Source organism: Passer domesticus, chromosome 20 (assembly GCF_036417665.1).
Source record: "Passer domesticus isolate bPasDom1 chromosome 20, bPasDom1.hap1, whole genome shotgun sequence".
Taxonomy (NCBI): Eukaryota; Metazoa; Chordata; class Aves; order Passeriformes; family Passeridae; genus Passer; species Passer domesticus.
The window spans coordinates 5,547,530-5,574,131 of record NC_087493.1 but is presented as its reverse complement, the minus strand read 5'-3'; the positions used below and the strand labels follow the sequence as shown (position 1 = coordinate 5,574,131).

The window sequence follows — 26,602 nt, the reverse complement described above, 5'->3', positions numbered from 1 at the left end:
GCACTAACACATAGCTCCCTATGCTGCTAAAGATAATAAATGTAGGAAGATAATGTCATGCCTTGAAGAGTGATGCTTTTACGAATTGATCAGTCTGCAGCTTAATTTGGGGAAACTGAACATGAACCAAATTATCTACTTTGAGGGGGAACAGCTTCTGTAAACACACAAAATCTTGTATTAGCATCTGTGTGTGGATAGCAGGCAGTAAAATGCCACAAGCCACTACAATGTGCTTGTAGGAACTTTCAACCATTTCTTGCTGTGACATAATGAAGCACAACCAGACCTACACCCACACCCAGAGCAGTCTGCAACCCAGAGGGGAAAAACCAGCCATTGGCTGAAGGTCTTCATTTAATGGGATAGAGATGACTTTTGATTTTGATCATTTGAGCTGAACATTTTAAGAAAGGGAGTAAAAAACCAAGCAGCAGGAAGAGGGATGTGGTGCTTTCAGTCCTTGTGGGCTGGATCCTGGTTGAATGCAGAAACAGTGGCATCTAGTGGGCAGTGGGCTCAGGAAAGGCACTGGATGTAAATCAGGTCAATGATTGGAGCTTATGTTCTTGCTTATCATGGATGAAAGGTTTTCCCGGGTCTGTTTTAATCCTTCTCTTTAAAAGCATTTGGAAAACAACTATTTTTCCAGCTTTCCCACCTTCAGTATTCAACTTTCAGAATGCTTGTTCTTCTGGTTTGCAGGCATGTAGGAAAGTCCAGCATTTTTCCCCAAGATTTTAGACATGGAAAAAACCAAACCTTGAACACATTCGATCTAGTTTAACTATAGAGGAATTCAAGCTCAGCAGAGCTTTGAAGGAAAGATCTGTGTAGGGGAAGAGAATTTAAAAAAACCTGAAGGACTCTGAAAAAAAGCTTAATTACATAATTCTGTGGCTATAACTAAGTATATTTATGCAGTGTTTACTTTTTACGCTAATTATAAGTTTTTTCACTACTGAGTCACAAGAAATGCTTGAGCTAATTTATTTATACCTGATCCTCAGATCTTGTTCTCGTTAGTTCACTGGATTCTGTGTAAAACATTGTGTATATTTTATAGACATACAGAAATACACAATTAGCAGGATGAGGGGTTGTTACATCCATGGCAATAGTCTAAAGCAGTCACATGCCTTCACTGTCCCTTCAGCTTTCAGTGTTTGCCAGTGATGAGCAAACTTAGGAGAGTCTGCTGTGCTGTGCTGGCTCCTCTCCTCTGGCTGCCTCTCCCATAGGCTGGAGGGTGTTTCTGTGTTTACTTGCAAAATTAATTTGTATAAAGGGATGACTTGGCTTCTTAAATCTGGCAGAAGAGCTGAATGTCTTAAAAAGCAGTAACTATGTTCTTCATGATCACAGGATTCTAGAGACACCCATAGGCTTTAGTCTAGGTTTCTTTTATTTTTAACTTCAACATTTTTAGTTCTTTCTCCTTTCCTTCATTTTTTTTCCTTCCCATTATTCCCTATGTTTCAAACTTTCCTATATGGTGTCTGCTGCTTTTCTTGCCTTGAGGGACCAAGATGTTCTTCAGTGGTCAGTTCTAGCCCAGAACAGAGATGTAGATACTTACAAGAGAGATGAGTTTGGTATGAACAGGAGTGCAAATATGAGTTGGCTCCTTTGCTCATCAGCCTGACACCAACATGGGCTAAAGATCTTTAGCACTACACCATAATTCCTTCCCTTGTGAAGTGGGAGGGAATGTGGATCAGTGATCAGGAAGTACTTCACCTTTCTATGTTTCTAGTTTTCTCCTTGTTGATTAGACTTAATAATACTTCACTTTTGGTTGGAGATACCTACATGAGATCCTTCAGCCCTCATGTGGAAAAGCAAACTGCAAAGCAATGAACAATATTCCATGTTTGCCTCAGGATTAGCTCAGTGTTACTGAGAACTGAGCAGAACCTTCTGCTTAATCTTCTCCTTAACCTTCAAAATGACAGAGTATAACCAGGTGGGAGTTCTTTCATTTCAAAAAAGTATTTGAAAAACGACTTTCACAGGGTGACAGTTGACATAATTGTCATTAAATGAATTTTTCACTGTGCAAATAAAAACAGAGCCAGGATTTCACCTAGTGACTTTAGCTCAAAGAGATATGCAAATTTAGATGTCTGTATTGAGAGAGTTATGAATGAAGCACACAATAGCAGCCTGATTATACTTTTTCACACTCCCAGATTTAATCTGTGATTTATCTTGGCAGTAGGGGAAAGCAAGCCTTTGATGCTTTGAGATTTAAATTATTTCCTTGGAGTCATCTAGGAGAGCTGTTTTACTGGAAGAAAAGTATACCAGAAAAACTGTTGATCTAGTCCAGCCTGTCAAGAGCTCTGTAGCACTAATTACCTTATAGATATTCATAAAATTGTGTTTCATTTTGCTCCCAGTCCTCAGGCTTCAAGTGTGACTGCAGTGAGGAGCTCTGAAAGTTACCATTCATAACTAATTCTGTTGCCATTACAGATCACAGCAGTCATTTGAGAGCCATAAAACAATTTTTTATGTTGTTTTGCAGGTATCATATGTTTCCCATCTGACTGTACAAGATATTATTTTCCAAGGTATAAGTTATAAAGGCACACAGGCAGGAAAAGGCTGGCTGGATTCATCTGCCTCTCCTGGCAGAATTACAAGGGAAAAGGATAATTGTGCAGAGAAACTACACAATTATTAGTCTGCACCATGGGGCTTCCCAGCTGCTGATCCTAGAAAGTCTTCTGATGTTGCCTTAGTACTTCACAACACTGAGCATCACTTCCAGTGAGTTTTGTCAGAATGGAGTATGGGAGACTAAGGGAACAAAATCATCTGCAAATGGAATTAAGTCAAGCTTTTATTATGAAACAATACATGAAACACTCATCAGGCAGTAGGAAATAGTGTTACATAAATGTTGTGTCCTCATGAAATATTGGTATTTAACCTAGAAAACTGTAATTAAGGATTCCTCCAAAGCCCAGAAAGCTGGCCTTCTGTTCATGCTGGTATTCTGCAATTTTCTATTGACCTCTCCCTCCAAGTTCCTTTTGCTTCAGACAGACTGAACCTGTGCCTTTGAAAGGATACTCTAGGACTAATAAGCTGTGGAAACCCTCAATTGAGTTACTCATGCATACAATCATTGCTGGTAGAAAATACATAGTGGTCTAGAACTCATCAAGCCACTTAGAGCTGGAAGTTCTGCTGTACCATGAGGATTGCTCTGTACTGCAGAGAGGTTCTGCTCTACAGGGAGCATGTAGCCAATGCAGGAATAATCTTGTCTTCCTTAACACAATCATGTATAAATCCATGTGGAGATCTGCAGAAAAAAGAACCCAAAATATCAAAATCCATGCTGACATTGACCACACAAATAACATCTTAAGGGCTTAAATAATTTAAACTTTTCTGACATTAATTCTTCACAGTGGCCTGGGAGCAGCTGTTGGAAAGAATTCCTGTAGCTAAGTGAGCCAGCTTTCAACTGTGTCTCAGCTGGAAGATTTTTTTGAAAATTGCCAACTTACCTCCTAAGGCTGAAGTTTGGGAATGTTATGTTTTTGTTTTTAAATGAGTTTCAGACCTTTGTTTTATTGTGGATTAATAGAGCCCCACTGAAGTCTACCACAATGTCCCAATTTTTAAAGGTATTCAGAGATGTACAAATAGATAAAAGATTGTTAAGCAGATGAAGTTTCTGTCTTTTGAAACAGATCAGCTGTGACAGATACCATCTCTGTATTCTACTGCTTAAAACTTTGGAAAATATGAAGCTAAATCTGCAACTCTTATACTAAAAAGTGAAGTGGCAGTGATATAGCTCCACTTTTATAGTGATTATTCAAACTTATCTCAGTTGGCAAATTTCATGTCTGTTTAAAAAAACCTCCTTGCAGGTCAGACTGCATACTGAGTATCTCCAGGATGACAACTGAGTTTAATCCAGCCCCAGTCCCACTGAGAGCTAAGTGAACAAGTACAAGACTTAAACAGAACAGTTGGAAAAAGAACAGGAGCAGACAGGAGGGAAACAGGAGCAATTTGAAGCCACATTAATAAGAATGGTCTGCAGTCACCAGCTTACACCCACAGAGCAGAGAAATGCATAACCAGAGTTTTATTACTGTGAACAGAACAGAGTGACAGAATTGAAGCCAGGGACACTTCTGTTCCCTGTCCCTGCTCAGCTGCCCAACACCTTTCAGCACAAGGTGCTTCCCCCAGCCTTTGGTAATTCCCTTCTCTCCCAGTGTGTGGCTCTGCCTTCCATTATGGAGAAAAAAATATGCATGGTAGAAGAAATACATATGTATGTATATGTACCAGTTGCAGGGCAGGCAAACCCATTAGACTGGGTGCACCAGATCCCTGTTGCAGTGTGGCAGGCAGTGAGGATTCAGCCAGTGCTCAAGGAATTGCTCTTCTGATCTCTGCTCCAAGCGCTGGAGGTAAAGCATATACTCCTATTTAAAGAAAAGCAAAAGTAATTTAATTGTGTAATCACTCAATTCTAACGTCAGGCCAGGGACACAGGATAATTTCACAGCTGATGTAAGAGCCATTAATTTATCCCTTAAAATAATCAGCTACAGTGGAATGGTGTTGCTGGTCAGCTTGCCCCAGCCATGCAATATTTAGTGAATGACATCATCTGCAGACCAGCAGAGGTCTTGAGCAAGAATTATACAACAATATTCATAAATTTGGAACTCTGTATACACATTTCTTATTTGCATATCAACACAGAAGCCTTTCTTGTGCCTGAGGGTACAAAGGATTCTCACAAATAGATTTGTTGTAGCCCCTTTTGAAAACTGGTTCCTGCTGCTTAAAGAACATTAACCCCTTGCAGGATCATGTGGCAGGACTGAAGGGTTCTAGTAGGTAGCACACATTTCCCAAGCCACAAGCTATTCTAGTGCTGCAGATGGTTTATTTCCATTACTCTAAAAACTTATAAATCTAAAAATACTTGCAGCAATCAAATTTAAGCTCTTATCTACACCAAATCTACATCTTATAAAATTCCAACAGTTTTATCAAACCCCATTTGTAATTCCTTCAACAAAATCATTCTGGTTTTATTTCAAGCATAGGTAGTTTGAATTTTCAATACCTTTTGTGCTCATAATATCAAAATAAGTTAAAACGTTTATATTTATTTTATTTCTCACCAGTGCTGACTGGTGATAAATAAAATAATGTGAATTTCCTACACCAATTGATAGAGAGAGGCTTTGGTCTCGGCAAAAAATGTATTGAAATAAAGCAGGCTGTGTACCAAAAACTTGACCTCCATCAGGGACAAAATTTACTTTTAAAAAGTGCCAGTCCTAGTGGGCTCATAAGCTTTGTGAACACCAGATACATTCATTCAGAATAATCCCCCGGTGCTTTGCAGGGTGGGAGCTGCTGGAGTGGAAGCTGCAGCCTAAACCCTCTGCACTGGCCGTGTCCCAGCACCAGGATCCTGCCCTGCACTGGGCTTTCTCTGCTTACCAGGAGACCTGGCTGAGATCCCTGGGGACAGAACTGGCAGGGAACAGAACTATGTGACTGAGAAGATGCCACATTATCAAAAGCAGGATCTCAGCCACATTAAGTTTAAAACGTGCTGATAACATAAATTACATTTTCTTTTAATAATCAAATGTTGCTGATCTTTCTGTCTGTATCTGAACAAGGTTTTTGACTCAAGCAGCACTGTGGAAGTCAAAGAGTATCACAAAGAATTGCAAATTACATTCCCCAGCTCAGCATGATCTGGCCCAGTACAAACAGCTTTTGCTTAAAACAGATGAACAGAGGTGGGTTCATCCCAGCATTCATTTCATTCTGCTACAAAGCATCCATACAAAATCAGTTTTTCTCCTTGAGTCCATGTGCACAAGCTGTGCACAGGGATGCAGCAGCCATGCACCTTCATTCACATGGAAAATCTCCACGTCCCACAGGGCAATGAGGGTTGTTTGTTTGGTTTTTGTTTTTTTTTATCAGAAGAGAAAAATCTTAGCATTTAGGGAGCAAAACAAATACTTTTATGTTTGGATTTTCTTGCAGAGGGTCAGCTTTGCTTTCTAGATTTAAAAAAAAAAAAAAAAAGGTAGGAATTTCTCAAAAAGTATTTGCTCCTAATCAGGACAGAAAGTGGCAAGGACAGAGCAGCAGAGTCAGAAATCCAATATTTCTTTAGCCCTGAATCCCTCCCCACACAGAGTCACAGAATTCATGAGGATCACCAAGTCCAACTCCCTGCTCCTCACAGGACCAGCTAAAACTAAACCATAGATTAAATGTTGCATGCATGCATGTAGCTTCTTGCCATACAGGAATTACCTCAATCCAGCTGTTCTGCTGCTTCACTTATTCTGTATTCAGTATTTGTTACATTTACCACATAACCTTAATTGTGGTTATACAGCAGTTGGGAGCTGTACTCCTGCTCATTTGCAAAAACTACAGGGCTTATTTAACAACTCAGAAATAACCCAGTCCTGAGTGCTGTGGGCAGCAGTGCAGCCTTCTGGGGTTTGGCTGTGTTGTGCAATTTTCAGTGTAAGGCTGTCAACAAGCACGGGGCAATATCTGTGCCAGCTTTGTTTGTTGTGGTGTCCCCCTTGACAAGCAGTGAGTTCACCCAGGGTTGGGCAGGTGGATTCTTTTTGGCTGGTGTACATTACCCACTGGAAAGGGAAAACCAGAAGCTGTTTCTGCAGTCCTGCAAGGCACGCAGTGCTCTTCATGTCCTGTGGAGTCCAGAAGTGTTCAGCACCTTGCTGAACTGAGCCCCTGTGCCCATCATGCACAACCCCCTGTGTGCTCCTGGCTTCTGTGGGCTTTGCCTCTTCACAACCATGTGATTTTAGCTCCGTTTATTTACTTTGGAAAGAAAGAGGCAGTAGTTTTAAAATACCTTAAGTACCCTTGATGAGTGCAGATTATGTGTTAGGTCTTCTCAAAGCAAGGAAAACAGAAGGCTCTTTAATTTTTCACTTTTTCTTTTGTTATAATAGGGTTTAGAAAGAAATAAATGTAGATATTGCATGAAAACCCAAAACTGTTGCATTAAGCCAGCAAGTAAAAACTCTCACAATATCATAAAAAACATCCTATCTGTAGCACCCATAAATAAGTGAATGAAAGAAAGTGATTTTTAAAGCTGGTTGAGAACTACCTGAGCCTCCACACTGGCCACCTCCATCTCCTCTCTGCCTGCAGAATGTCCTGTAAGCAGAAGACCTTTCCTGTTTTTTAGTTTTTCAGGAACAAGCTGATGAAATCCACATCTCTATAAATTAAAAGCCACTTTCTTCTCAATAATTTGACTGGTATTTTTGAACCATGATAAATAATCTCTTCATTCTGCACGTGAACATTTCCTGAGCAATACTCAGCAGTTACAGAATGTTTTTAACTGTAATTAAAAGAATTTAAAGGGGTTTTTTAACTTTTTATTTCATGGAAGAACTCAGCTGCTTTAAACAGTGATATTCATAACATATTGCCTGGAAGCAATAGAAACTTAATATTCAGCACAAACATTTTGGTGTTGGGTTTTTTCAGTTAGTGTAATTTAACAGTAAATGTTATAAATCACCCTCATGGGTTCATCAGGGAAACCAGCTTTTCTTGGTCTGTCTTCACGACGAGTCCTCAGCATCTCTTTGGCATCTTTTTCAGACAAAATTGGTGAAGTGTCTAAAGACAGAACAGCAGAAATTAATTCTGAAGTTATCAAAAAGTTAGTATTTTATCTATCAGTTGTGAAATGAAATGTCTCCATACCTGTTTTTTTATTCCTAGAAACATTCATTACAGCCCCTTCCCAGGGGTTATTGCAATCCAAGAGATAGGAATGGAATTTTAAACCATTTTTATACTTGTGTTTTCTCTTGTCCTACTAGTATGAAGAAAATCCCACATATTCATGGTACTATAAAATGAGCAAATACAACAGCACCATCAAACCACTGGCATTAGTTGCTCTTCCAACTTTTTGTTCTTTTCTGTGTTGCTTTACAGGATTTTTTTCAAAGTAACGAGTTAGATACATTGCAAAGAAGAGATTGCATTGAACATTCCACTTGCAGGACCTTGGTAAAATAATATTAAAATAGCAAGCAAGTAAAACTAAAATTTTGGGGTTTACAACAAATGACTGCAGTGTGGTAATGCAGAGAGTTAAATATCAAATACAACATCATAATAGTTAAAAATCAAATCATGGAAAGCCTGCAATATAAAAATAGTTGAGTCTTAAAAACTAAATATATTAAAATATATGAAAAATTATACTAAAATAGAAGATTGACAAACTAATACTACTCCTATGCTCTGCAGATCTGCACACATATGCAGGTTTGTTGATATTCCTACCTGTAACAGTGGCCAGCAGGACCAAAAAGGAGACAAACACAAGAAACTTCTTCATTTTCACTCTGCTTTCTCTCAGTCTGTTCCAAAATGAGCAACCCTGACCGAGGCAGTCGCCTATTTGAAGGAGCTACGTCAGTCCCAAATGTTTGTTTATGCTTCAATTTGAGTGATAGTATGATTCTGAAGACATCTGGTCTGAAGGTTTGAATCAGTCTATTATCTGCTCACACATTCTCTGCATAACTCTTTTCCTGAGGGAAACAAAATAGAAGGCCTTTTTTTCCACCTCAGGCTTCAGAGCTACACTGGGTATTTTAAACTTGTGAAAATAAAGCCTATCCCCTTATATTTAGCATGGCAAGCAAATGTTTTTGGTGCCCAAGGTAAACTATTGTTTTTTAAAAGAAACAACTGCCCAGTACTGTTAATCTCAGAGGCAAGCACCCATTTTTCAAAGATTGTCTCTAACTTTGAGTACTTACTAATGGGGTTTAACTCTAGCAAAGCCAAACTATGACTACTGAGAAACACAGCAGAGTTTTCTATCAAATTAACAGAACCATACAAATGAAAACCCACATAATTCTCCTCCTTTCAGGACAAGTTAGTAGAAAACAGGATTATAAAGCATATTAAGCATAGTGTTAGGTAAGGACATAGGTTAGCAAATGTCACTGCAAACAGGTGGTTTTGGCCTTGAGAAATGCCTAGAGCTCCTCTGAACACATGGTACCAGCATCACCAATTTGTAGGGCATGAAATGCATCCCTTCAACTGTAACATATGAAATAGGTAGCCGTAGTTCACCATTGGCTCTCACATGAGGGAAGTGAGGAATTTCCTTGGAAATCTGAGTGTTGCCCAGCTGTGCAGTATGTGCATTTTCGAGTGTTTTTTTTAAGATACCAAGACTCTAGAACCCAATCAATTTTGTATATGCTGTATGGATTTACATCATTGCTCACTATGCTGTTTTGAAACTGCAAAAACCTGTAAGTTCTAATGACAGCCACTATTTTTAGAACTACTCCAGGGAAACAACTGAACACGTAATGCCAGAATGAAATTATGAGGGGAAGGCATTTATGGTTGGGCAATGTAGCACAACCATGGGGAGGACGAAGGTGTGACTTGAGGGAACCTCACTGCTCTCCACAGCCACCCAAAATGTTGTGCTGAGGTGGGGATTGGGCTTTTCTACAGAGGACCAGGGGAAATGGCCAAGCTGAGACGAGGGAGAGTCAGATTGAAGCTCATCATGGTTTGGTGTGGGCAGGCTTTGGGAAGGGCTGCCCAGGGGTGCGCAGTCCCCACGGCCGGAGCTGCTCCGCAGGATGTGGGTGCTGTGGTTTGTGGGTACAGCGGCAGTGCCGCTCCGACCGAGTGACCATGAAGGCCTCTTCCAACTCTGGTGACTCCATGATTCTAGGGCAGAACGAAATTATGGGGGGAAACATTTATGGTTGGGCAATAAAGACACAAACACCGCCGTCACTCGGCCCCAAGCCGGCGCGGCCTTCGCCTCGGGTCTGGGCCCGGCGGAGCTGCAGCTGGAACCGGAACCGGCGCCGGAGCCGGAGCCGGAGCTGCAGCCGGAGCCGGAGCGGAGCCGCTCCGCCAGGCACTGTGGACAGCTGGCGACATCGCGGCTGTCGCGACAGGCGGGGCGGGCGGCGCCCGTGTCCCGGCAACGGCCCCGCGCCGCTTCCGCTTCCGCCGCCCCGCGCATCCCGCGGCGCCGCTCCGAGCCCGCCGTGCGCCGGCCCCGGCTCCGCCGGCAGCTCCCGGGCGGGCCGAGGGCCGGAGCTCGCTGTGCGCTCCGCCCCGCGTGCCCCGCGGAGGGGCGGCCGGGGCCGTGCGGCCGCGTCCTCCCTGCGCCGGGAACAGCGGCAGGAGGGCAGCGGAGGAGCCCCGGCGGAACGCTGCCGTCGGCGCGATGCGGCGCAGGTCGGTGCCGAGCCCTGAGGAGGGGTTAGAAGATGGTGCGTGAAGCTGCGGCTGGGCTCCCTGAGCGAAGGGGCCGCTCCGGGGCTCGCCCCGCCGGCTGCCCGAGAGGTGCGCGGGCTTAGGCCGGGCATGGAGGGCTCGGGCGATGCCTCCCGGGCCGGCGCCGACTGGCGCCTGGCCGTGTGGACGCTGTGCTCCGTGCTGCTGCCCGTGCTCATCACGGCCTGGTGCAGCTTCCAGCGCTCGCGGCGGCAGCTGCTGATCCGGGACATCTTCCGCAAGAGCCAGCACGACTGGCGCTACACGGACCTGTTCGGGCAGCCCTCGTACTGCTGCGTGTGCGCCCAGCACATCCTGCGCGGCGCCTTCTGCGGCTGCTGCGGGCTGCGCGTCTGCGAGGCCTGCCTCAAGAAGGCGGAGCGGCGCTTCCTCTGCAAGGAGATCCTGGTGAGGGGCGCCCCGGGAGCGCCCGGCTCCATGCCGCACCACTGGGTCCGGGGCAATGTCCCGCTGTGCAGCTGCTGCGCGGTCTGCAGGCAGCAGTGCGGCACGCAGCCCAAGCTCTGCGACTACAGGTACTGCGGGGCGGTCTGGCCGGGTAGGAGCGCTGCGGTGTTGTGTTTTCCGCAGGGTTGTTGGGAGACCACACCCCAAAAGACATCCTGCAGTAGTCAGATAAGATAAACCAACTTTAAGTGCTGTTAAACCAACGTCAAGGAACCTGAAATTAAAATGGGTGCTGGTGAGTCAGGGATTAAGAGTGTGGCGTTGCATCTCACGTCCACTCGTTCTCTTAATTGCATTACTCCAGCATGATGTGCAGGCTCCTGTGTAATTACATATAAGAGACTCTCATTGTCCAAGGGAGTTTGTATTTTAGGGGATGATATTAGGAAGTTTCTAATAAATTTATTGGTTGTACACTGGATAGCCTGAGCAGTTTGATTGGCACAGCTTACAGTTCAGAGAACCAAAGCGTGCATCTCAAAATTGGCTTCTGCTCAGTGTAAATAGAGCAAGCAATGTTCTGTAGAGGTTTCAGGTTCATTTTTAAGGATGCTCAAAACAGCTAAAGAGAAGTATTGTAAGCTACTGCAATATATTGGTAAAGATTGTGGTTCAGAGTGTTTTAAAAATACGATAAATGGATTTGCACTGCCATTAGTAAGGCTGCTTGCAAAGTTGTTAGTGCCAAAATGCAATGGCAGGTGCCCCAGTGTGTTACTTCAGCCTACTTGGAGGATGTTTTCAACCTAGATTCTGCCAGCTTTTGCTTTGCTTCTATGTGATACTGTCAAACTGCTTGGTAAGTAAGCAGAATTACAGAGAAAAAGAGCACATGGTCAGAAACAAAACCTTGAGAGTGTGTGTAGGAGAGGGAAGGGCAGGAATTTGGAGGCAAACGGGAGAGGAAGGAAGAGAGAGTATAGGGCAAGCGTCATTGATACTCTAGTTGTGTGCTGGATTAGTCAGGAGGACTCCAAAAATAGCTTTCCCAGCTGCTTAAATCAAGGCTTTGGATGTAGTAAATGAGGATTAACATTCTGCAGAGGCTGGAAGTGGATATTGCAGTATTTCCTCTTGTTCTAGTCTTGTTTTCCAGGACAGCTTTTAGAATAGGTCATAAAGCAAAGCAGTTTTGCATAACTAAATCCCATCAGCCTTGTACAGTTCTGTATAACCTTTTAGATTTCAGGTTAAAGGGGTATTATCAATCTTAAGGAATGCATTAATTCATTTCTTGTCTCGCTGTATTGAATTGAGCTCCAGTATTTTATCTTGAAGGATGGACAGGGGTTCAGGTTCCTTTTCAGGCTTTCAGTGTAACTGTTAATATTACAAACAGGAGCATATTTATAGCACCTATTTTTTAAATTAAAAAGAACTGAATTAATTTAAAATTTGGATTTTTTTCTCAGCAGAATTCAAATGCTTTCCTAGACCTGCAAGCACATGACCAGTTCATGTAATTTTCTATAGCAAATACATAAGCTTCCAGGGAATGAAAATATTACCTATAATGGTGCATGTAAGCATAAATACTTTGCCAAAAGTCTAAAATAGATGAGCAAAATCGATGTGCATGTTTGAAGATTGTTTTCGTGTGTTTTGGTCTTTTTTCCAGGTGTGTGTGGTGTCAGTACACTGTTCATGATGAATGCATGGTGGATTGTTTGAGGACTGAGGATTGTACATTTGGAGAATTCAGAGATTTAATTATTCCACCCTACTATTTGTCTGCAATCAACCAGATGCGTAAAGAGAAAAGAACCGACTATGAAAAGGTAATGGCCTGCTGCTTCTTGGCTTTAGAATATACAAAAAAACCCCAAACCCACAGACAGACCTTGAAACTCAATACATTGTGACAGTAGCAACTGTCATGTAAATGTTTCAAGATCTGGTAAGTACTTGCTGTGTTAATTCAGAGGTGTTTGTCATTTTACTAATGTCGTTGTTGAAATACAAGCAGATGTGGATTTTTTATTCCAAAATACTGAAATTTGTCTACCTTACTTCCTTGAATTTTTGTGAGTTTTTTAGTGCATTGTAGGATTCATTGTCCTGAGCACTGCAGAATCTTCAGCCTTTATGTGTCAGGAGTATTTGTGTGTTGTCTGCTTCAGACTGACTGGTGACTTTCTCATTTAGCCCTCACTGAAAGCTGTAAGCATTTTCAAACGTGCAGTATTTGTGTGACAGGCTGGTTTTTACCTTTTGCAGGTGGGCCCTTACTGCAGGAAACACTGGATGCCAGTAATGGTGCTGGCTAACACTCGTAGTGGAAACAACATGGGTGAAACTTTACTAGGAGAATTTAAAATGCTGCTGAACCCCGTTCAGGTATTTACAGTGCAAAGCCACCATAATAAATAAATAAATTTAGAGCAGAATAGATGGCATCTTGCTTACACAATGGCAATAGGGTCTTGTGGAAGATCAGTAAAGAAAACAAATCCATGCAGTTTGTTCTTTTAGCAAGGTACAGCTTCACAGAGAGCAACAAAATGTGCAGAGGCTTCTCCCAGCCCCAAGTTTGTTAGGATTCTAATACCAGTCCATTTTTTTGCTTACAGTAAGACATGCATTCATAATAATTCAGTCAGAAGTATCTGACTTTTGAAACAGTGTACACTTTTTAGAACATGAAACATTTAAATCTTCTTTATAGGAAAGCTGTATTTGAATCCTCACTTTATTTGTGGAAATGTCTGCCTTGACAGTTTTGCTTTGTGTAGTTGCTTTCCCCTTAAACTCCTCTGGGATGGCTCAGGATGTTGCGTAAGGCAGGCAGTTGTTCTTGGATTTCCTGGCTGCACCTTAATACTCTTCCTTTGAAGTTCAAAACCCAGCTGTAAAATACAGCCCAAGAGAAATCACTGTGGTTTTGTTTCAAATGCATCCCAATAAGGCTTTAAAGAATAAACCTCTTTGTGTCCTGAGTATTTTAAAGTTACTTTTATCTGAAGTCTTTCATCTTTACAGAATTCATCATCATGCTTCTAGATACAGACTTTTCCAAGGGTTCTGTCAGCTCAGTTTATCAATGCCATTTAATCCTAGGGAGGCACCTGGTGCTCTGTCGTGAATTTGGGAAACAAATCCTGCTCATGAAAGTCAAGACAACTCATTTGCTAATGTAATATTGCAAATGGGGAATCTTTGTTTTACATTAGAGTTAACTTCTTGAAATTGTTTATCTGTGAGGCAAATCCTGAGTCCTGTTCTGTGAACTTACAGAATTCCTTATTTTCCTTTTTTCTAGGTTTTTGATCTCAGCAAAATTGCACCTGCTAAAGCTCTCCAGCTCTGCACGTGGCTGCCTTGCAATGCTGTCAGGGTTCTGGTCTGTGGTGGGGATGGCACAGTGGGCTGGGTCCTGGATGCAATTGATGAAATGAAGATAAAGGTATTGTGTTTTAAATTAAAAGGTGAAATGAGTTTTGATGTTGCCAAAGTTCTGCCTCTCATCTCTTACCTGCATTTATTGCCTTCATCTTCCTGAATAGGCTTACAGAGGAATATTTGCATAATTGCTTATTTATATTGGGAAAGGGTATGGGAAATGCATCTTATTATTCCTTGTAGTTCAGGGAGAATATGAACACTTTAGATTTTAAATTATATTGGTAGTAGTTCTTTACTGCAAAACAAGGAGAGAACAAGCTGCTGGCTATTTTCTGCATTGTTATTTCCTCTTTGTCTGAACAGATTTATATTGTCATAAATGGTATTGCTGATATTGGCTAGTGTGCTCTGAGTGCTCCCTTCTCCCAGCACACTCAATCTTTTATAATAACCTCATAATTTTGCCAGCTGTTCTGCTTATGTTGCCAGTGCATGAGTGAGTGCAGTCATTTGCTTCTGCTCCTTGCCATATGTTCTGAAGAGTCTGTCTGTCTGCAGCCTTGCCCATTAGCTGCAAATAGAGGAGAAAAAAAATAACTCTGCTTATTGTGGATTTGAAATGGAAGATATTCTCATTTATGGGATGCTCCTAAGAACTCCTGAGAGAATTAAGAATGGAAAACAATTTTAATAAGCTTTAGTGCTTTACCTGATAAACTTTTTCTCTAGTGCTGAAAGAAAGGATTTATATTAAAGTTTTTTATTGCAGCTTTCTTGTTAATACATAAAATGTTGTAGCTGAAGGCCATTGTTACAACTTCACACATAGTCCAACAACCTCTTTGAGAATTATTGTGTGCTGATAAAGTAGAAATAAAGTACCTATTAAGGTTAATGAATATGAGTATATGGTTGTGTGGTCCTGTGCACTTGATATATTGTCCCTCAGTGCTGATATAGTTGATGAAATCTGTGTTTTTCTTTGTTCTGTTCAAATTGAGTCATTGGTGTTAGGTAAGCTGTAGAGATTAATCAGAAAAACCTTTTCCTTATCAGCAGTAGGTTATTTGCTCCCTTCATTTATCTTGACTCTCAAATACAGGTTGATGCCTGGCTGATAACCTTTCTGGATAAAACAGTAACCAAGGTGCCAGTTCACTACAAGTGCTTTCCACAGCTGAATTGCAGAGGCCATAGTACAGCTGAAATAGTTGTTCACCCTCCTGTGAACAAGTCCTTTGCTGAGGTGGCTGTTCTGAGCAGCTCCTGTCACTGTGCTCCATCTGTGGGTGACAGTGTGAAACTGAGACACTGACTCTGCTCCTTTGAGCATCTGTATTTCTGCGTGTGTTTGAGCACTGGTACTCTGTGCATCTGTTGTTTAGACCTAACCTCACCTCAGTCTTGGGAGCCTTTTGGTGTCTTGTTGCAGTTCACAGCCCTGTGTGTTACATCTCTCAGTGTTCATGTCACTTCCCAGATCCAAGCATCATTCCTGGGAAGGAATACTCTGCTCAGTATATAATGTGTTGTTCCCATATTGTGTTTGCATTCTCTTTCCTTCTCACAATGCTTTAACATTTCTTTCCTTCACCTTATGTCTGGGTAAGTAGCTCAATGTGCCAGCTGCTGTGCCAGCCCCAGAGCTCTGCTCTGTGACAGGCTGCTGGGAAGGTGAATTGATCTAATCTGAGCACTGGGGATGGAAGGGAGACAATGAGTGCTGAAGCAGGAGCTAATATGCAGTGGTTTTGTATCCTAGGGGCAAGAACGATATATTCCACAAGTTGCAATTTTACCTCTGGGAACAGGGAATGACCTGTCTAATACACTGGGCTGGGGTGCAGGTTATGCTGGAGAAGTCCCTGTAGAGCAGATCTTACGAAATGTCATGGAGGCAGATGGAATCAAACTAGACAGGTAAGGAACAGTGAAAAGACAAAATGTATGGAACCAAACACTGCTGTAGCTCTACTGATAGTCCATGGCAGCAGCTTCTTTACATAAACACGAGTATTGCCAGAAGGAACTACAACCTTACTGAGGTCTGAATTTAGTCTTTTCGTTGTTCTACAGGGCTTAACTGTTTCATAATTTAACTAAATTTGAGTATTTGCCTTAATCTCAGTATAGATATGAGATTCCTAGCTACAGCTTTGATTCTGAGGACTGTCTGTCTCAAGTCTAAGTACCAACTGTTGTTTTTCAGGTGGAAGGTTCAAGTAACAAACAAAGGATACTACAACTTAAGGAAACCAAAGGTATGGTTTGCAAGTATGAATGTGAATTCTATGGAATACCTGTATGTAATTTTGTTGTTGTTATCAACTTCCCATTAAACACTCTGAATTTTAAACCTTAATAATGATTTTTAATAAGGCATAATTGGAAGTTCTGTCTTACAGGTATTCACAATGAACAACTACTTCTCTGTAGGACCTGATGCTCTTATGGCTTTGAATTTCCATGCCCATCGTGAGAAAACTCCCTCTCTGTTTTCCAGCAGAATCATCAATAAGGTGTGTTTGCTAAAGGGGCATTTCCTCCTTGGAGTTGTTGATTTGACCTCAGGCTGTTTTTAGGTTCACATTCCTTTACCACTATTTTCTTCTTGCCATTTTAAGAGTTTGAATAAACTTTTCTTAGGGAAGGGGATTCCATGGTAGAACATGTTGGCAAGCCTACTCATGAGTGTTCTGCCTTGCCTCTGCTTACTTACAAAATTTGCTGTTTGCTCAGTTTTTGCTCAGAATTTCTCATTTGCTCTGAAACTTCATGAGTTAAGTGCTTATTCCCTTTTCAAGTGGAAATCTAGTTTCTTGTGTAAGTTGTAGCTCCTCTCATTAGGAAGGCTTAGTTCAAGGATGTGCAAATATATTATATGTATGTTTTAGATAAGGTTTGCATGGCCCTAACTATACATAAATATTTCAAATAGTTTTCCTATGTTATAAATTTTTCTAAAAATATTTTCTTTTCTCCCTGTTTTGTTTGGGATTTTTTTGTAGGCTGTTTATTTTTTTTATGGAACCAAAGACTGCTTAGTACAACAATGTAAAGATCTTAACAAAAAAGTTGAGGTAAGTTTTTTTACTTGCTTATTCTCTGGATAGTCAGTGAAGTGCAAAAACTTACCTTGTGAAAGAAAAGGAGAGAAGCTTTGCTCTTCACAATATTTGCACTTAATGATATTTGTGTGAGGGTGGCTATGACCTTGGAGTATTTTTGTGTTTCTTTTGCTGTCTGCAGCTTACTTCATGGAATTCATGTCTTGGGGCTTACTGAAAATTCCTGATTTTTTTTTCTGGCCTTGACTCAGTTCTGTGAGTGCAAGCACTGATATTCAGCTATAATTTTCTATAGCACTAGAGGCTTACATAAGTGAGAGTTCCTTTTTTCTTTTCTCTGCTAATAGAAATTTACTATCTGATGTCTTGTCAAATCAGAAGGATTTTTTTTAATATGGAAAGAAAACACATTTTCTTGGTGCAGGGCCAATTTTTCTATAAGTGGAAGCCTATTAAATGCATAAAGTGAATAAGTTTTATTGAAGTACTGAATTTGATCCACAGTAATTAACTTCTGCTTGTCTTTTAAAGCTAGAGTTGGATGGTGAGAGGATTGAGTTGCCCAATTTGGAAGGCATCATTGTGCTGAATATTGGATACTGGGGAGGTGGCTGCAGGCTCTGGGAAGGAATGGGGGATGAACCTTATCCTTTGGCAAGGTACAGAGGGCATTTTTTGCTTTGTTTTTTTTCCTTTAACAGTTCTTGCAGTGTAAGGAATTCCCTCAGCAGGCTGGGAGGGTTCCTTGGGACAGGCTATCTCACATTTGTTTATTTTCCTTGATTTGGAGACTGGGAGTAAAGGTATCCTACACATCAAGGGGGTTTTAAGACTTGCTCAAAATGTCTGGCATGACAGACAGCAGAAGCATTGGAGAGAGTATTAACGATAAAGTGAGCCTTCAAAAAGTAGAAGATGGATCCATTTCAGAATCTAAATTACCACATCTCATTAGAGGTTAAAATGGAAAGTAAAAACAAAACATGTCCAACATTTTGACTCCCATGTTGGGAGCAATACCAAAGAGAAAAAGAATTTTAAACAGTGATTATTCCCTGTTGTGACTTTCTTCTTCAGAAGGCATCTATATAAATATACCCATAGTTTTGTTACAAGGCTTACAGTCCTGAATTTCTAAAAAATACTCGGGCAAGGTCCTTTACTCAGATCTAAAAAATTAAGCCATTAAAAAATTTTCCTTTTGATGAATATCTGAGTAAAAAGACAGAAAATTGTACAAGTTTATGGAAGAGAAATCCACTGTGAGCCTTAAATGTGCACAATGAGCCTTGGAAAGTCATACATCCATGATTTCCAGAGGCCAGCTCGGGTGTGCTGACTGGTGAATTGCTCCATAGCTGTGGGGTTTGGTGGCTTTCTTTGCTGCTCAGTGGGATTTGTTCTCCAGCACAAATACATAAATGTATTGGTAGCACAACATTTGTCTTCTCTCTGGGAATAGCAATAAGAGGATGTAGTGTTGGGGCAGATATGCTGGAGCTCATCAGCATCACTGAAAGAAGTCTCATTTTTTTATTTCATAGACATGATGATGGACTTCTGGAAGTTGTTGGTGTTCATGGTTCTTTCCACTGTGCCCAGATCCAGGTGAAGCTGGCAAATCCTGTTCGCCTAGGGCAGGCACACACAGTGAGGGTAAGTGCTGCCTGGGGACCTGTTCTCCTAATTTTTTTTTAATACACAATACAGAATCTCAAGCACTCAGCTGCTTGAATCAGATCTGAAGTTGCTGTTTGCAGTTGAGATGGATATTTCTCTTGCTTAGTAAAAACTTATTGTGTTACAATACACAGACCTGTGTTGCTGTGGTTGGTGGCCTGTGGGTGCCACTCACAGTTTCTCCCTGGCAGGCTGTGAATGTGTATTGCAGTTGTAAAAGAACTGCTGTGATTGTGTTGCTGTGTTTGGTGGGAGCTGTTTTGATTGCTGTGGTTGTGTTGTTGTGTTTGGCACCAGCTGATCCTGAAGAGCTCCAAGATGCCCATGCAGGTGGATGGGGAGCCCTGGGCACAGGGGCCCTGCACTGTCACCATCACTCACAAGACCCACGCCCTGATGCTGTACCACTCTGGGGAGCAGACAGATGATGATGATGCCTCCAGTCTGTCAGAGTGACACCAGAGCAGGGAGCAAGTGGATCCAGACCTGGAGATTTTGTGCAATTGGAATTTCTTGTGCAGCAGTGAGGAACTTCAGCTCGTTAAAACATCGATGTCTGATCGGGACTGAGCTTTATGAACTAAGGTTCATACTTGTGAGTGAACTGGAGCTGAGGAGAAAGCCATGCTTCTGCACTCATGGAAACTTTCACAGCTGAATTACTGCAACTGGTTTGCTTTTGGGTTGGTGGGGATGCCCTCCAGCCTTTCCAGCTCTAATGGCTGGAAAGGGACAGATGCTGCACCCCTTCCTTGCTGTGCAATCAGGTCTTCTGCACACACACAGCACCGTGTTTCAGAGAGATGTTTCATACCCTTGGAAAGGGGAACAGCTGGGGGTTTGACCTGCTTCCACCTGCCCCAGACCAAGCAGAACATGGGTGGATGCTCTGGCAGCAGCCTGCTCCTGGCTGCCATCTCTGCTTGGGAGCAAGAGCAGTAACTCTGTGCACCTGCTTGTGCAGTCATTTCTAATAAGCTTCACTGGGAGAGTACAGGATCTGGGAGCTCTGGGGAAGGTACTCAGCAAGAAAATTGCTTTTGGACCAAAGGTTTCTGGAAATGTTATTTAAAAAATTACCTTTTTCAGTGGCTTTGTAAGCCAAAGAGTACCCTGAGGTCTTGAGTCCCCAACATACAATTCAAAATACTTGTACCATGACTTGCACTGATTGATCCTGTAACTTGACTTTGCTTCAGTTCAGTGAGAGATTAATTCTAGATTTTGTAAATAGCAACATCATAGTTTTTGAGCAGGCTTTTTGGAGGAAAACTTGGACAAAGGAGCATCTTTATTAGCTGTTTAGAGAGAAGGGTTTAAAAGAAATAATGATGATTGGCACATCTGGGGTATTTTTTAAAAACTTGTTGAAGAATGTGGCTCATAATTACCTGAGAATGATCAGTAGTAAGTCAGTCTGTTAACTTTCAATTCTCAGTGTGGAGATTGAGAGCTCAGTTTGTGTAGGTGGCATTCATGTGTATGATTTGATTGTGGAAAAAAAGCATGGAAGCATTTTTTCTGGCTGGCTCCTAGGGGGTAAAAGATACCCTGTTGGTTACCCTCATTTCCCTTATGGGTGTAAAGTGGGGATAAAGATGAGTGGTTAACCCTGGTAGTGGAGGTTCAGAACACCTACAGCAGCACACAGTCACTGTCAGCTTGGCATGTCTGAAGCTTCTCAGGTTAAAAGCTTCTCAGGTGAAAACATCTTCATGGTTAACAAAAGTAAAAGATCTTACTCCTGTTCTTTTTATTGTAAGAACTTTAAGCCTGCAGCAGGTGAGAACTGAGTTGAGGTTTAAAATAATCTCACTGAGTAAATTCAGTTTAATTACTGAAGGTGCTCTTCCAAGTAGGAAGAGAATTTATCCTGTGTAAGCCAAGTTTGTAAGAAGGTGAGAGCTTTGGTCTGAACTTGGAATGTTGCTGCTTTTGTCATGATCCCCCAGTTTTTAATTTTTTTTTTCTTTATGCTGCCTGAAAATGAGACCATTGGGTAAAGTAGGCTGTGTTTCTAGGTTTTTTTAGATGAAACCATTTTTTGGAAATCTGTAAAATGATGTTTGCATTAACAGTGAACAATCTATTTATATTTTAAAATAATTTATTGAAACTTGGCAAAGTCAGTATTTTTTAAAACCTTCAACTGTAATCCTCTTTGGAAAGCATTTTTAACTTGATGGTGTTCCTTGTAGAAAGTGTATGTACTAGAACTTCAATACTACTGATTCTCAGTGAATTTGTAGCAGTCTGAAAATGTGATTAGAGTGTAATGAACTGTAAAGCAGAAGCCATTTGTAAATTCCATATTCATTAGCCTTATACACATAACTTTAATTATTTTATTGTATGTAAATATAGATGAAAAATAAGAGTAAAATATATGTAAAAAGTGTTTAAAAAACCCTAAGTATGCTATGCTAGATGAATCCATTAACTTTCTTTTTTAGTTATGAGCTTCAGTTTCTATTAGCTTCAAAAATCTTACCAGTTATTATTTTTTTAATAATTTGTAACCATCAGCACCCTAAAAGTATTTAAGTTCTGTGCTGTAGTTCTTACATAATTGTTGTTTACAAACAAATGAGGAATCTCTGGGAAAGCAGGGTATGTGCTCTGAAAAGCAGTATCTGGAATGACACCACTGGCTACTTTAAACTATTCATAATGCAGTTTAGACTTCCCTGAAGTTGATCAGATAATTATTCAAATTGGTTTATAGCCCAAGAACCTTTAACTGTTGAAAAACTTTACTCTTTTGACTGCTGACATCTAGAAAAGAAATAATTGATGCCAAGGTTGGAAGTCGCCCTGTGTTCCCACTGCAGCTTGCCATGAGTTCAGTCCAACATGTGTGAAATCCTCTGGACAGGGTAAATCCATCATTCCTGCTGGAGAAACAAAGTGAAGGTAGTGTCTAACTGGGTGCTTGTTTGGGAAAACCCCACTAAATGATCCTGGTTTTGGAGGTGAAGAAGTTTGTGTCTCACCAATGCACTGTAAGTGGTGGCAGTGAATGTGGCCATGGTGGCTGTGGGGAAGCCTCTTGTGAAACTCTATTTATGGTTTGGAGAACATTCTGTAAGGCTGCAGTGTCCATTGTGACTCTGTAGCTGTCATTTGTGTGGCAGAAAAGGGTTTGTAAAACACAGTTAGCCCTGGAGTCTGGAAAGCCTTGCTGTTTCCAGCTGTTCTTTGGTCTCAGTGTTTCCTCCTTTCTGCTGTGCTGCAAATTGGGTTAAAGCCTGTCTGGAATGACTTGGTGGAGCCGTTTGCAGTTTTAGCCCCAGTTTGGCCTCAGCAGTGGGCTCCAGGATTGTCTGGCAGCAGCAATCTGGGCTTGGCTCATTTGGAGCAGAGCTGGAGCTGCCCAGAGCTGTGGTGTGCATCTGTGAACTGCTCCCTGCTTTTTAAACGTAGGTGCACAGAGCCCCATTGCAAACAGCTCCTCCATGCGAGGAGTTACTCCTTGTAGAGTAACCCCCAGAGCCTGTTCTGTGTCTGGGAGAGGGGACTCTGCAGCTGAGCTCCTCTCCTGCACTGGAGGGTTTTCCCTGATGCCGTTAATCATAAACATTGGAAAAATAGTGAAAACAATATTTTAAAAAGCCAAATAACAAACTGTTTCTTCTGCCAGTATATTATAGCTTTGTGTAAAATGTACAGGGTAAACAGTAACACTGATTGTCAAGCAGTTTGAAGTGAGTCCATGAAGTTTATTTTTTAGTTGTATTGCTGCATCCAGTAGCAAGTGTGGTCAGTTTCTGATAACTTTCCTTAAGGTAGGTTCTCAGTCTGTGACAGGCAATACAAAAATCATAAATCTGCATGGAGAGCCTTTCTGTGGCTCAGCTCCTTGCCTGGCTCCATTGTACTTGTTCACTCAGGTGGAGAGGATGTGCTGGGCATTTTTATGTGCACAGAACCTCCTGTCAAAGGCTTTGTCAGACAAAATTGGACAGCTGTTCTTGGCCCAGTGACCCACCTGGCTGGCTTTTCCAGCCACCATCACCACTAAAGGTTCCCCAATACCCCTGGCCTGTACTGAAAGTACAGTCTTTGTTCTCATTGCTGCTGGGGAGGAACGTCCCTTTTCTCCACAGGTTCTGAGAGCTGATCCTTGAAGGGTTTGGTTTCAGTCTGGCCAATTCCTTCTGGTTGTGAAGCTTTTGCAGTGTGTGTTACTGTATCTCACTGGTTAAATAAAAAGCTCTGCACCTTCAGCTGTGATCAGCACAATGGCATCAGTGTTAGGGTAGTTACTGGTTTTTACCTGGCAACAAATGCTTTTGGTAGAGCAGCACTGTAACCCAGTTATTCTCTGGGGAAGAGCAGGACACTTAAAATCTGCATGTGTTCTTACTGTAATGACTACTAGCAGTTTTCTTTGTTTTGGAAAATAAAAAAATTAAGTCTTCAGTTGGAATTAAATTAGACTGTCTTCAAAAATGCTAGGAGGTAACTGATTCTTTTGAATGTCAACCACTTAATTAAAGATGCAGGTTTCTTCTGAGAAATGAGAGGAGCTTCTTGAACAAAGCAGCAGAATCCACTTCTTCCTGTGCTAATTAAGTAAATGGAGAGAATTTACACTTTCTTTGTTTCAGCAATGTTGAGGCCACAGTTCTCAAGCACGACGTGATCATGATTTTATCATCTAAGAGTGCTGAATACCCAATTCAGGCTTTGGGCATCTCAGGGAGATACTTCAAGCTGGAATAAAGCCACATGCCTTGACTAAACCTAGTTGTGTTGTGCAGACTGACCTTAGCTGAGGATCTGGCCCTTAACTGTTCAAAAGTATGAATGTGCTCAAAATTGTACTTTTTAATACTGCCCTGTGTCCTGTGCTGTCCCCCTACTGCTGTGTGTAATTAATTCTTTGCATTGTTTAATTTGCAACTTGTTTGTAGATTTCAGCATAAAAATAGTTTTCTTTTTAAGATTATGTAGGAACTTACATTGTATGTGAGTTTATTGCATTCTGTACCGTCAAGGTTTACATCCCTCAAAAGCCATTTTGTCTGCTACAAACTGCTGTAATCCTTTGAGTACCTCCAGCCATCCTCTCTTTCTAGGATTTTTGTAGTTAAACAGAATGGATTTTTATTTTTGTAGCTTGTAACTTCAGTATGTATAGTAGTGATCAGAATACTGTAAAATGTTGCTTTTAAGAGCTGTAACTTTTAATTAGTAATTGCTACTTACAAGGAAATGTCAGCATGTTAACAGTTTTAAAAAATATATTCTTTAGCTACACATGCTGTGATGCTGCCACGTGGGATTTATATTGAATGTTTGTCTATATGTTATAAAGTGGCACTAAACAAGGAAAATATGAGCCTAAAGTGCAATAAATAGCTCCAAAAATAGAATTCATAACATTTTAGGCAGTTTTCAATTGAGAAAGGTGACATTTGGGATTCAGTATGTTTTTATTTCCCACAGAGCAGTGGGAGTGATCAGGGGACTCTTGGCAGATCAGTTGTTTCCTTATGGTGTAGCTGGAGCTCTGTATTTCGTGCCCAGCTGTGAGCAGACACTGCACCATTCCTGCCCCTCAGAGAGCAAAACCCAGAGCAAGCCCGTGGCTCTCAGCTGTGTGAGCTCTTGCTTGCATGAAAGAACCAGTTACCATGATCTTGGACCTCCAGAATAAATGTGTGATTTTTTCCTTGGCATCAAGCCATGTTTTCAAACCTCAAACTGGTTTTCTTTGGTTTTGAAGAGAGGGCAGGCTGAAATGGAAGGGTAAGGAGGTAATCCCTTAAAAGTCATTGTTATAAAAGCAGAGATGTCTGGTTTTATTTGCTGCAGAGGCAGTGAGTGTGCTTTTATCTCATACAGACTGGATGGTTAGTGCAGTGGTTAGATGGGCACAGTGTGTGGTTTGGGCCAGGTTCAGCCTGAGAAGCTGCAGCCTCACTGGAGCCACAGAACTGCCCCGTTCTGTGGGTACTGCACATTATGGGGAAACTGAAAACTTGAGTTGGTTGTACCATGGCCTCTCTCTGTGACTTACACTCCCTAAAATTCTCTATGGAGAAACATCTGCTCTATATTCTTCATAAAAATTGGTAAATACAGATTTTTCACAGCACTGGCTCTGTTACTGATTTTCCTAATGCATCTGTTTGTCTTGTTATTTGTACTGTATTTCTCTGTAGATTTAAGGGCGTGGATTAAAGTATTTAAACTCGGCTTTTCCTTTTCCTCACTATGCATAAAAACAAATGTGAGTCTTCAACTCTGCAGCAGCCCCGGGATGAGGATGACTGCCTGGCTCTGGGAGGGCTGCAGCCATGTGAGCTTAGGCATTTTGAGAAAAAAAGTTGTTTTTGTTTAACTCTGTGGCTGTGCTACTGCCCGAAATTCCTGCTGCAAAATTTGAGCATCTCAACCTCAACACATGGGAAAAATTCTAGACAGCATAGTAATGTCTCTGGAGGTAAAACTAACACTGGTGACCTGCAAAGATCTCTCGGCAGCTGTTTGTCTGCTCCTGGTTCATTCTTGAGCCCTGGGAGGAGCTGAGGTTGTGTGGCTTTGCAATAGGTGTGGTTAAAATGGTTTGAATTCCCAGGCTTCAACGGTGATGTGAAATGTCCGTATTGTTCCTTCTCACCTCTGTTGCCCCTGATCTGGGGATCTTAAAACAGCTTCTGCTGCTGCACGTTATTTACTCGAAGAGGGGAAGGAGCCCTACAAACCCTTACCTGTGATGAGCAGTTCCAAGTAAGGTTTAACAGGAGATGTTTTGGTGTCAGTAGAAACTGGAGATGGGGCCGAGGTGCTGCTGAGAGCAAATCAGCAAAACTCCCACGGGACCTTCCCCGGCGAGGATGGAGCGGCTCAGGGCTTCCCCTGATGGCAGCAGATGGGTTCCTTCGGCCTTTGGACGTGAATGAATCCTGTGGGGCCACTTTGTCAGTGTCAGTCCCCTCCCCGAGTCCTCTCCTCTGTTCCCTGGTCTCATTTGCACAAAAGAGAGAAGGGCTCTGGCCTCTCAGCTCCTGTATTATGCCACAATCAAACCTTTTTAAGACTATTTGTGTGTTGTTTTCCCTCTTTCTCAAATGGTGAATGCTTCTGAGCCTTCTGTGGATGTGGGATTGAGATTAATGTAATTAGTAGAAGAATAATTGATTGCTGTGAAAAATGGGGGCAGTGGCAATGATAAAGGTGGCTTCAAGACAACAAACACCTGTCAGATGGGACGCTTCATTCTCCATATGATGGATGCAAAGAATGCTTTCAAACAGAGACAACGGCTTCTTACGCTTTCGTCCCAGCTAGGATCCTTCTGGGAGAAGCAGGTACAGGTATGCAAAGTGATTTATAATGAGGCTTCAAATAAAGTCACTTTAAGAGTTTTAGGGTTGTTCATCATCTCCCAAAGTGTCTTTTGGTGGATGGATGACATTGTCTTTTGAGAGGGGAAAAACCCACTAAACGTTTAAATGAAAAACATTTAAGAAGCTTTCATTTTTTCCTGGCCAAATAATATTCTGATTCTTCTTGGATCAGCCTCTGTTAGTGCTGTGTAAGTAAAAGCTCCAGAGTCCCCTGGAGTCAGGCAGGAGGCATCTGTGGTAGTCGTTGTCTTGGAACACAAACTGAAAAAAATTAATCCCTGAGCTGACCTCTTGTCATGTGCTTATTTATCCTCCACTACTTTTCGT

General features: G+C 41.7%; 2 protein-coding genes across 2 annotated transcripts; one reads left to right on the top strand and one right to left on the bottom strand.

The window, feature by feature from the left end:
• Positions 1–2,830: 2,830 nt before the first annotated feature.
• C20H17orf67 (chromosome 20 C17orf67 homolog) lies at positions 2,831–9,683 on the bottom strand. Its single transcript, XM_064395581.1, has 4 exons — positions 8,374–9,683; positions 7,595–7,695; positions 4,321–4,460; positions 2,831–3,316 (listed from the first exon to the last, which is right to left on the bottom strand). Exons 1-3 carry the CDS (start codon positions 8,426–8,428, stop codon positions 4,344–4,346), a joined length of 273 nt encoding a protein of 90 aa, XP_064251651.1. The 5' UTR covers positions 8,429–9,683; the 3' UTR covers positions 2,831–3,316; positions 4,321–4,343.
• Positions 9,684–10,077: 394 nt separating this feature from the next.
• On the top strand, positions 10,078–25,121 carry DGKE (diacylglycerol kinase epsilon). The gene is made up of 11 exons (XM_064395578.1): positions 10,078–10,895; positions 12,446–12,605; positions 13,045–13,164; positions 14,087–14,230; positions 15,932–16,089; positions 16,379–16,430; positions 16,575–16,688; positions 17,178–17,249; positions 17,769–17,896; positions 18,782–18,893; positions 19,215–25,121. The coding sequence occupies exons 1-11, from the start codon at positions 10,450–10,452 to the stop codon at positions 19,371–19,373; spliced, it is 1,665 nt and encodes a 554-aa protein (XP_064251648.1). The 5' UTR covers positions 10,078–10,449; the 3' UTR covers positions 19,374–25,121.
• The last annotated feature ends 1,481 nt before the right edge of the window (positions 25,122–26,602 follow it).